The following is a 12,115-nucleotide window of genomic DNA, read 5'->3' as shown; positions in this document are numbered from 1 at the left end:
CCAACAGCGACTGGTGGGAGAGCTGTGGTTGTTCAAACCCCGGGTAGGGTACCGTACGGTACTTGGCTTCCATTTTGGAGGGGACGGCTGTGACCATATAGGGGGTCTCCAGGTTCCTGAAGAAAGCCTGTTGGAGTACCGGATTAGGCGGTAAGCGAAGGGACTCTCTGGGCATTGGTGGCATGTCCAGCTCCGCTAGGTACTCCTTTGAGTATCTGGAGTCGGACTGGAGGTCTAAGTCCAAAGCGTGGCCCATGTCCTGGACAAAGCGAGTGAAGGATGGGCGGGATGTTCCCGAGGCCCCGTGTGGGGTCGGTGAACGAGACATCCGTCGGGTGGAGAAGGATGGGGAGGCTTCCCTCGAGTATCGAGGTTCCCGCTCCGATCCACGTTCCGAGACCGGGGAAGCACTGTGAAAGTGTTCCGGGGTCGGGGATCTCCGACGTCTTGAGGAGTCTCTCGGAGACGATGCCGGGGTTCGGGGTACCGATCGATGTCGAATCTGTGACCTCCACCTGGACTCCCTCGGTGAAAGCCTGACACCTCGGATCGGAGCCCCGGTCCGAGGGGGAGTTAAGAGGATGCGCGGGTTGGAGAGTGATAACTCCGCCACCCTGAGCGGTCCCGTACGAGGTGTAGGGGAACGGCCTCGTAGAGTGGGGGAACTCTGGGCCTTCTTGGAGGTACGGCGGTTCGAGGTTTCTGTCGGTTTATCACGACGTTTTGCTCTGTGGCGGTCTGTGGAGGGAGAGCGCCTCGGCGAGGAGTCAGAGGAGGATGAGATGCGGCAGAGCTTGCGCACTTTTCCCCGAGGTGGCTCGACGCGAGGCTCAGGCTGGTCTGGCACATGCGGGGTCGAGGTCGAGGCCGGTTGTAGATGGGCCATTGCAGCGGACAGCTCAGACGAGATCATTGCTCGGAGTAGGTCCTGGAAGACAGGCACGGACAGCATCGAAGGCATGTCCATTGCCTGGGTACACTCCACCGGGGGCGACCTCGTATCAGAGTATTCCCGTGTGGTGGAGGCACGGCCCGAAGGCTTGGAGGGCTTCGCTGGGGCTGTAAGCATGGGGCTTCCGCCATGCGTCGCCGGTGTCCCCGAGGTTGGTTTCTTTGCTAGTAAAGAACCTGAAGAGGGGACTTACACGGAGCCGAGGTTTTCTGTTGTCCCGAGGACTTCGGGGTCGAGTCTCGAGGCGATGCCGAGGTATTCGGGGCCGAGGTCAAGGCTGGGGCCGACCTCGAGGCCGAGGGTTGGTCTGGGGCGAAAAGATCCGCCATGTGGGCTTTCCTTCGACGGAGGGCCCGGTTCTGGAAAGTAGCGCACTGGGGGCAGGAATCGGTTGGATGAGCGGCCCCCAGGCAAAGGATGCACCGGCGATGCGGGTCTGTGATGGAAAGAAGCCGCTTGCACCGGGTGCACTTTTTAAAGCCGGTCAAAGGCCGGGACATAGAATCGAAAGTGGCCGCGGCTCGAGTAGCCACGCGGCCACGGAAGCCTCCGGGTCGGTGAAAAACAAAGCAGGAATCAAGTTGAAAAAGAAAAATTTCGCGCACAGTGACTTAATCGAGAAAAAACAAGAAAAAATCGCAGTGCTAGAAGGCAGTTGGGGCAGAGCCTGAAAAAACACGACTTCTAGGCTCAGCGGAAAATTTTGAACTCGAGACCACGAGGGGATGCGCCCCCTAGTGGAGCAGGAAGACACGCATGCGTGGAGCAGCAGAGCAAACTTAAATCTTCAATCAAGTTTGCTTGAAAATGCTTCCGCATCGGGGCTCCGTAGATGACGTCACCCACATGTGAGAATATCATGCCTGCTTGTCCTGGGATAACACTATATTTTAATTTGTATCACCATAATTACTTACGCAAATCGCTGTGAACTTCATGGAGGTATTGGCGGTATACAAATAAAAATTGTATTGTATTATCTCTCTCTGTCTCTAGTGGGCTCACAATCTAAGTTTTGCACCTGGGACAATGGAGGGTTAAGTGACTTGTTCAGATCACAAAGAGCCACAATGGGGACCAAAACCAGCTCCCCAGGTTCTCAGCCCATTGCACTGTACTAATCACTAAGCTGCTACTCCACTTGTTCAAATACCATGAATATATAACCTGCATAAGAGACTTCAATGAATTACTTTGAAGCTGTTACTGCATCAGCACTAAAGAAACCAGGCACATGAAATCCTGCATTGCTCTCAACCTTTGGCATCAGTGCACAATGTGAGTAATTAAATATGAATACTTTTAGGTACAACATTAACAGTTTTCATACATATTAACAGATACAAAATTTTATTCATTTCAGAATGAAGAATCATTTACTGACCTGTAAATAGGCTGAGGAAGGTAATTCTCCCCTTCAATGCGGATGTCTGGGTACCGCTGGCTAATAACCCGCATGTACTCCTCAAACACCCGCCGGTAGCCTCAGGAAACACTAAAAAAATTAAAAAAAGGAATCCTGATTTTAGTATTTCAACTTCATGCAGGTATTAACACTAACCAGTTACACTAATGACTAATTTTGTCTCTCCAAAAAAACCATCACAGCTTTGGAATTGTATTTATGTCATTAAAATATTTCAATTCAAGGCCAGTCCAGTAGCAAGTACAGAACACTACATGGAAGTCACATTCAATTCTCAGGTCAGGTTTCACAGTAGAATTGAACAGTTTCAATAGCAGAACTGGTGCAAGGGCCACCAGTCCAGACTTGTAGCTATGATGAGTAGACTACATTAGTTAGCCATAAAAACAGGAGAATAGAAGTCAGGGCTTGACAAATCCTGAATACTAATTTATTAGGATACTTAAGAATTGTAGCTTGGAACCCAAAATTGTGTGTCAACCCCCCCCCCCCCCAAAAAAAAAAAAAAAAAAGGGTGGCAAGCCTCAGTTTGCCATTACCAATGAACCAACAAAAAGCTCTGCTGCATCTGAACACCCGAGATTCCACATGTACTGAACTCAGATGCTAATCTGATGGTCTATGCAAATAGCTGAGGTCACTAGACTAGCACCAGAAGTGTGGTTTCAACCTCCTTTCTTCAGCAACATCTGTAGCTGATGGCAATGAGAGGTACATGAAACCCACCGAGAGATGCATCACTAGTGGAGACCTGGGCCCAAGGTGACATATAAAGCATAAAAGGGAAAAAGAACCTCAAACACAGCTATATGGTCACCAGCATGTCTATTGGCAGTGAAATGGAGAGGTGGCTGCTAACATTTTCTGCCACCATAGAATGGTGCATGCATTAAGAACCTGATTTATTAAGCTGTCCCCCATACTTCAAACACAGAATAAGGAAACAGATCAGGCCTTAAATGAGCTAAAGTAGATATTGGGAGATGCTTCCCCCTGGAACTCTGGAGGAGGGGGAACCAGGAAGAGAGAAACAAAGGTGCCAGCAACCATGACCTTTTCCTCTCCCCTATGTTATTGGGTAGCCACCTAGATTCCAAGAAAAAAAAAAAAAACAGTGTTACGCTATATCAGACCTTAAGTCTGCAAACCAAGAGGAAAAGGAATGAAAATACTGCTAAACCCCCACACACAAACAAGTGGGAAACATGATTAGTATGGTTCATGAATTCTCTCATCCTAATGCAGGTAAATGTATGCATCCCCAGTCGATTCTTTTCTGTCCCTAACCCATCCCTCCATTCCTCCTTCATACTGTTTCTATCCCCTTACCATCGACTCGTATTCAAGTCTTAGTGACTTGATGAATTACAGATCTAAAAAGAAATTGGTTAAGTGCTAATCCAGTAAGGCTCTCCAGTGTCAACTCCATGGTTGTTTTTAACATGTCCAACTGTCTGGTTTCAGGCTGTCTTCTTCGCCTGGTTCCTTCAATCTTCCCAAACATGATGTTCTTCTCCAGTGATCTCTCTCTCCCGACTGTGTGATCAAATAAGGCACTCGTAACTTCATCATTTGGGCTTCAAGTGACATAGCTAGTCTGATCTCTTCCAGAATCAATTTGTTAGTTCTTCTGGTGGTCCATGCAACACACCAAAAATCTTTCTCCAGCACCAAAGCTAAAATGAGTCAATCTTCTTTCCATAGCATCCTGCTTTCGCATCCTTAATTGACTGTTTTTTTATGCCATGTGACTTAAACCTCTCCCCTGATTCAGAAGGTGACTAAACATTCAGCTAGCTCCTGTAGACTCCAAAGAGCCAGAATACAGTCCCTGATTTCCTGCATCTGGAAGTGCTGCACCAGAGAATACAGGACCAGCGAGCTGGTCGTCATCCAAAGGATCAACCAGATCAGGAAGCGCTGAACAGCGGTGGACCGAGAGGAAGACGTATCCATAGAAGAAATAGTGCTTAGAGACAGATCAGAGGCAGAGTGGAACTGGACAGAGGAAGAATGCCTATTGCGAGATACAGTCCGTATATATGCCATAAAGTCTGCGAAGGCCTCCAGCTCCTGGGGTGCAGCCATCCTGAGATGATGGAAGAAAGCGGATCTGAGATTGCGAGGTTCTGCAGCGTTGCGCATGGAACCATTAGCTGTGCCAAGCCTGAGCATTTAGTCACCTGCTCTAATCAGGGGAGAGATTAAGCTTTGTATTGCTGCCAAATTTTAAAGTTTGTATCTTATGACAAGTGCAACCGTATTGTTACGTTTTCAGAGTTTGGTTTGTTGTTTATTTTTTAACATCCAGACCAAACATTCAACCCCCTTTGAATAATTCTTTCCAGCTTTCATTGAATTGAGCATTGTTGGGTTTTTTTAAATCTTTCCAAACCATAGCTTCTAAACATAATTACCTCATAAAAATGCTAAGAAATGCTGGGCTGCAAAACCTGAGGGAACAGTACAGTTTAGGGGGTGAAAAACTTAAATGCATGACAGAAGAGCGGGACTTGGGTGTGATTGTATGTGATGATCTTAAGGTGGCCAAATAGATTGAAAAGGTGACAGTGAAAGCTAGAAGGATGCTAGGGTTCATAGGGAAAGGTATGGCCAATAGGAAAAAGGAGGTATTGATGCCCCTGGATAAGACACCAGCGAGACCTCAATTAGAATATTGTGTGTAATTCTGAAGACCACATCTTCAAAAAGATATAAAAAGAATGGAGTCGGTCTAGAAGAAGGCTACTAAAACGGTAAGTGGTCTTTGTCAAAAGGTGCATAGGGACAGAGAAAGATCTCAATATGCATACTTTGGAGGAAAGGCGGGAGAAGGAAGATATGATAAGAGATGTTTAAAATACCTACGTGGCATAAATGCACATGAATTGAGTCTCTTTCATCTGAAAGGAAGCTCTGAAATGAGGGCATAGGAAGAAGTTAAGAGGTGATAGGCTCAGAAGTAGTCTAAGGAAATACTTTTTTACAGAAAGGGTGGTAGATGCGTGAAACAGTCTCCCAGAAGAGGTGGTGGAGACAAAGACTGTCTGAACTCAAGAAAGTGTGGGGTAGGTATGAGGGATCTCTTAGAGCGGAAGAGATAATGGTTACTGAGGATGGGCAGACTGGATGAGCCATTTGGCCTTAATCTGCCATCATGTTACTATGTTTCTATGATGTTCAAATGCAAAACCCTAGCGTTCAGAGACAAGACATACTGCACTAGAAATAAAATTACTACAACATTTTTAAACAGTCACCTTGCCTACATCCTCCAGCAACAAATTACACACAGCACATAATTAAGCTTTGGAATCAGTTGCCAGAGAACACTAATTTAGTGGGGAGGGGAAAATCACACGAGGGTTGGACAAGTTCCCAGAAAAAGAATCCATTAAAAAAAAAAAAATCCTCCTGGTGGACTTGGAAAAAGTCACCAAATATCCCTAAAAATGGACTGAAAATTTGATCTCTTTGGAATCTAACAGGTACCCCTGGCCCAAACTAGAACTGCTGGGAAACAGAATGCTGGGTATGTATTTCTCTCAGGTTATTACATAAAAATCATGATTTCTGACCGTCTCCTTTATTGACTATCTAGTTTCTGTGTGTCCTGGTCAAAAGGCCAATTCTTGACTCTAGGATCTTGTGTTCTAACTACTAGTTCCATGTTAAAAAGGGCGATGAAGTTAAAATATCCCATGCTGAAGGTAAAGCAAATTAATGAAGTTCCAGAATATATGTCTGCTCCAATATTCCAAATTCCTATAGGTATTACAGTAAAGGATCTACAGCTCTATATGTGTATGTATCTTTCTGAGCACAAGACTATTTTCTAAATTATAAGATGAGGATGATTGAGAATTTTACATCAGAAAAAGAAGATAAAGCAATTAGAATGCCAGTTCCCAGTTGTAGAAAGGTTGCTAAGATGCAAGAAAAATAAACAGTGTAGAATTGTTCCTGTTAACATGAACAACTTGCATTCCTAATGCAAAATATTTTGATGGAAAAAGCCTCTTCTACTCCTTTGGTGTTTCAGTTCAAATCAAAACTAACATTGCCATAAGCTTTCATTTTTAATTAAATCAAAATTCTGCCCTCATATTTACCTCCATTTGTATTTCTCTCCCTCCTAGTCCACTCTTTTAAACTCAGGCATTGCAACAAAGAAGAGATGAGACTCACTGCTAGCTACTAACACCCAGGTACCAAGTTATCCACAATTCTAGGTCTAGCACCCAACTAACAGATCAGCGGCAGACTTAGCTGGAAAAAGCTATTTGCAGGATGCATAGACAAAGATGCACTGGATGGAGCCCTGCTGCTGGGCAATGAAGGACAGAGACCTCCAGGAGTGAAATACCTGAAAGATGCAGGAGAATTATCTGGAAAAGATGGATAGCAAGGAAAAAACACAAAAGAAAAATAGAGAAAGACTAAATTAATATAAAAAGCAAAAAAAAAAATCCTCCTGATCGATTTTTTCTAAAATTTTAGATGCTTTTCTGTTCAGTGTTGAGAGTTCTTTTCTTTTCCTGATTTTAATAGTTATAAACCGCTCTGACGGTTCCCGAGGGGCGATATACTTGTATAAATATTTTAATAAACAAATTTCTACAAATTTTTCCATCCTTGGCTTGTGGGAGGACAGCACACATTAGAGGCCCACTTCTAAACTAACCTATGCTTTTGTCCCAAGTAAAAATACAACTGTTCTCAACCTATGGAAAGAAGCATGTGCACACCCTATGTCTGGCAAGTAGATGTTACTACTGTTTGCAAGTTAGGAGTCTCTCCCCCTCCACGGGCTATGACAACGGTCTCCAAAGCATCCCCAATTAGCAAAAGACACCAAAACCACGCTTTGGGATTGAACACATTTCCTCCTCATGCAGCCCTGCCAATGATCCAGCCAACCAGCCAGCTAGCCCATGAAATTATTTTTAAATCTTTGCTACCATCTCATCTATTACTGCTCTCTTTCAGGTTTTTAAACCTTGACATTTTCTTTACACAATGTGCATACAAACTGTCAACAGCCACTCAAAAAAGAAGGAATGAGAACTGCAATGAAATCTCTAGCATGAATATTTCAAATTTAAAAAACCTGAATATTTGTGTACTAAAGAATTACAGCATCTCACTTGTTCTTCAATTTCAAAAAAATCTGACTTGTATCTTACATTTCAAATTTAAAAAACCCGGAGTGTTATGTTAGTGTAACCAAATCTCTCCATCTCAGAATTACTATGCTCATCTTTTTACGGTCTCATTCTCCTCAAAATGCAAACTGCATCGCTTTTTCCTTGCTAACCCGATATATGTTAGAAAAAAAATTATAAAAGGTCAAGAATGTCTATCTGGGGGGCAAAATAATTGCATATATAATCAGCGTCAAATTGTTTAATCATGAAGGACAGTGTGCAAAATTATTCCCCAAATTCATTGGGAAGGAAAAAGCCCTAGAACCCAGTCTAGATGTGAGAAGCAGTTTCAGATGCTGAAGAGTAGAAACTGATACAGTGAACCATAAAAGCTTAAAGAATTGCTCCTTTCAAATTGTTTCTCCCCTCCAGTTGAGGGAATTGGAAGAGTACAGATTAGAATTCCATGAGGATGTAATGTAATGTAATTTATTTCTTATATACCGCTACATCCGTTAGGTTCAAAGCGGTTACAGAAAATATACATTAAAAATTATGAGCAAGAAAGGCACTTTGAAATTCCCTCACTGTCCCGAAGGCTCACAATCTAACTAAAGTGCCTAGAGATTAGTAAAGAAGTGAAGAGTTCAGAAAAAGGAAAAAATAAGAAAGAAAACATTCTAACAGGAATATATTGAATTAAGTATTATGGAAGATAGAGGAGAGGAGAGAAAGAAATAGTTGATAGTTAATAAGGTTGATAGTCCCAGGAAGCCTTGTCTCCTCCAATGTGATGGTCCCATAGGGTTTTACCCTATACCTCATGAAGCTACACATCTAACCCCAATGTGTTGCCTCAAAGTATCATATAAGAAAGTAAATACACAAGAAGACAAGAATAGCTTTACTGGTCCATCTAGTCCAGTATCCTGTTTTCATGGTAGCTAATCCAGGTCACAAGTACCTGGCAAAAACTGTGAAACCTAATGACTGAACTATACTGATTTCTTAATGGTTACCATGTGTATACCAGCAACTAAGATCTGAGTGGCCAGTGGTATTCTGTGATTGGATGGATTTTGCAGTTCATTCTTTTGATAGCAACTTTTTTTGGCTTGAATATAAGATGCCTGCAGATTCATGGACAATTTGTGTTCCAATCTGGTGTTCTCTACTGCTGGAACTCTTTCATAATGAAGTCTTTTTAGCACTAAGGTGTGCTGACCGATTTAGCACACACTAAAGATTAGTATGCGCTAAATGTGCAAAATGCTAAGGCTTCCAGCACGCGCTAATCTTTAGCGCGCCTTAATAAAAGGACCCCTAATCCCCGACACATGCATTTGTGTTGAAACACAGCCTGTGTCAGGTGTACCAACAAAGAGAACTTTTCTATCCCATTCTACGAGGCTTTTGGTGGTTTTTACTTGTTCACTGCTTTGTTGTGCTCCTTGACTAACTGCGTTGCTCTGCTTTGATAGTAAAATGAAGCCACATGTAATATTTATTATTTCCAAAAGAACGGAATGTTTGGGTACTACTCCACTCAAAGCTATCCTTGAGATGCACAGAACTCCAGTGCTGCATCTGAAAACCAACTATTTCCGTGATTCTAAATTGCCAACCAATGCTCAATACAACAGCATGCAAATTACATGCGTGTTGTTAGTGTTGAGCATTGGTTGGTAAATGAGTTGAACATTCCTGGGGCAAGCCCACAAGAACTGTGTGGTAGGGACAGCTCATGTGCATATCCAGCCAATCCCCCCACCCACAACTTAAAAAAAATCCCTGGTGATCCAGCAGACCCACCAACCCAACCAAACCCCTAGTCATCCCCTGACCTGGCTTCAGACACCTTTGGAAGGAGAAATAAGAAATACTTACTCTCTTCCTGCCTCTGGGGCTCACCCTCTTCAAAATGAAGGCACCCCACCCAGCTCATCCTGAGATGCATTGGGAAGGGACCTATAGTGACTAGGGGGGTTGAGTTGGCGTACTTGCTGGACCACTAGGCAATTTTGGGGAGGAAGAGTGGGTCAGGGAAGGGTTTGGGGATGAGGGGTCATGGCTGCTTCCCTGTCAGCATCTAATTAGTTAAATTAGAGTTGTTAGTAGATTGTGTAGGCTTTGCTGGGGCAGTTAAAACAGCACATAAGAACAAAACATTAATATTATGTATGTCTTTTGTAAGTCACCTAAGTTTAGGTAGTGTATACATTTTAAAATAAATAAATAAAATCAATCATCAGATCCTATCAATAGTTCAAGAGCTATCAGTAGTTTGGCAAGTGCTTTCCATGCACCACTGTATTCAAAGCATGGTAAAATAGTCACTGAAAGCCTCTGTGCTAAAACCAGTGCAAATGAAATTTGGCATCTCTCCCTCAGTCTCCCCACCCTACTGATAAAAAAAAAAATACATGCACACTCTAAAGGAGCTGGAAAGAATTCCATTAGCCATGTTTCACATGTTTTCACTACTTGTCTCTTGTTTGGAAATACACAAAGACCATAATGCTTCTAAACAAGAGAAACAGTTTTGTTTAAAAACAAAAAACCAAAACCTTTATAATATGTTGAAGAACCAGAATGAGGTACAGATTGAAAATATCTAAATTTCTCCATCATTAAGTTGACCTAGATCTGTACTGCTTATAACATGCTCTACTTTCATAAAATAGGTGATTACACAATACTAAAGAAAATGTCTTAGTCACACTATATTACCTATCGCATGCTTCAAAACCCTGTGCTAGTGTCAGCCACTTTACCAAACTTCACTACTATGCTCCCACTTGTTTCAAATAGCTCTTTCTCTCCCTCCCATAAACCGTAAAATAAGCAACCATGAAGAGAGTTTGAACAGATAAAAAGCACTTTACCAGCATAAATGAAATTAAAAAATTTTAGACAGCACAAGTTAACAGCATACACCTTGATCAACAACATACCTACAGTACAGTGGAGGTATTCCTAAAGAACATCACCTTCGAAGATAAATTAGTTTATTTGGGGGGGGGGGATAAAATATCCACAGAAAGGCTGCTACAACTAAGTCTTTACCCTCAACAATTTTCTCTTTGAAAATGATGCAAAAGCCAGGCTTAAAATATACCTCGGGCCTTTGCAGCAACGTCAGCCATTTAAAGAAAGTTCCCATCTACAGGAATTTGTTAATGTTTTTGCATTGACTTCCAACATGAGACAGGTCCAAATAAATACACACACACACACACACACACAAAAAATCAGTAGCTTGAGACGAAATCACAAGCCGTAGAACGGCCGTGCACGACAAGCGGCGAAGCGGACAACAGGCTTCAATTGTTTAGTCCATTAAAAGCTAAATTAGCTCACAGAAGATAGCCCAGTACTCTTTAAACAATTCATATTTTCACCACTCCAAACCCTGCAAAAAAATGCCTTCTGCTAGAAGAGAAGAGCGTATGCAGCGATCTCAGAGCCCTGAACCACCGTCGGGGAAACTCCCGTGCAGCGTTGTGCAATGCTACGGTTTTACAAGGGGAAAATAAGCAGGGCCACGAGCGCCTTCACGCACGGCCTCCACCACTCACCATATCTGAAACTTGAGCAGCGGCCCCGCGGCGTACTGCATCTTCAGCTTTTTAGCCGGCAAGCTGTTTTCAGCCCTGCTCAGTGTGCCGGTAAGCGCCAAGAGAAGCAACAGCCCCGGTAAACTCCGCACCGCCATCCCCCCCTCACCTCCTCCTCAACAACTCGACCGCTTCAGCTACCACAAGCGGGGAACTGACGCACGGCGCCGGAACGAGGTCACGAGGGAGAGGCCCTTTGTGCGCTAGGTGCGCCTGCGCGTGGAAGCGGTCACGCGGTAAAAAGCCTGCTCTCTCGGCGGACGTGGTTTCCCGGAAGTGAATCACTTGGGTTTGGGCTGGAAAACGGGGAAGGAATTTCCGCCCTGCCCGGGAAATTGAGGACGATCATTAAAGCTGCTTATAGACTAGCGTGTCCAAACACTGCTTTTACACAGGGCCACGTTAGTGACGTGCACTTGAAACAAGGACTACATTTCTGCTAAGCGCTTCAGGCTAAATAGTAAGGGGACTCGGGTTGCATATATGAAAAAAAAATCTGTTGTGAAACAGGCTTCTGTTAATATAAATATTTTAAATATTTGAGCCTGCCAGATCAGTCCAGTGAAAGATTTCTGCATTAGCATCCCCCTTCCCGGGAGAGCAGTTGGATTTGTGTGGTTGTATCTGCGTTAGAGGAGGAGGAAAGTGGCTTTACAACAGTGTAAGGAATGCTCTTCCAAAGTTGGCATCCGAAAAAGAAGCTTCATCCCAGGTGGCTGCTAAACAAATCTCCTGTAAAGAGGCCTTATGGATGAAGGCAGTTGAAAATGCCATGGCTCTCAGTGCATGAGCTGTGATATGAGGAATGGTATGAGTCTCTGGATATTCTTGCAGCGTATAGCAGAAATGAATACAACTGTGCTATGCATGTTGACAAAGTTCGTTTGGAAACGGGCTTTGGGTTTGCCTCAGTTCTATATGACAAGAATAACCGAGATGGTCTTGACATCAGGGTAGTCTGGGAGAGATATAT

The 12,115-nt window shown here is 43.6% G+C and overlaps 1 protein-coding gene across 1 annotated transcript in view; it reads right to left on the bottom strand.

Annotated features, from left to right (window-relative positions):
• The window catches only part of SELENOT (selenoprotein T), a 32,389-nt gene extending 21,067 nt beyond the window's left edge, over positions 1-11,322 (bottom strand). The window contains exons 1-2 of the mRNA XM_033959377.1: positions 11,104-11,322; positions 2,337-2,447 (exon numbers count right to left, since the gene is read on the bottom strand). Of these exons, the coding sequence (XP_033815268.1) occupies positions 2,337-2,447; positions 11,104-11,240 (248 nt within the window). The 5' untranslated portion in view covers positions 11,241-11,322. The remainder of the gene's footprint in view (positions 1-2,336; positions 2,448-11,103) is intronic.
• Between the last annotated feature and the right edge of the window lie 793 nt (positions 11,323-12,115).

This window comes from Geotrypetes seraphini, chromosome 9, assembly GCF_902459505.1.
Source record: "Geotrypetes seraphini chromosome 9, aGeoSer1.1, whole genome shotgun sequence".
NCBI lineage: Eukaryota > Metazoa > Chordata > Amphibia > Gymnophiona > Dermophiidae > Geotrypetes > Geotrypetes seraphini.
This window is presented reverse-complemented; position numbering and strand designations above follow the sequence as displayed.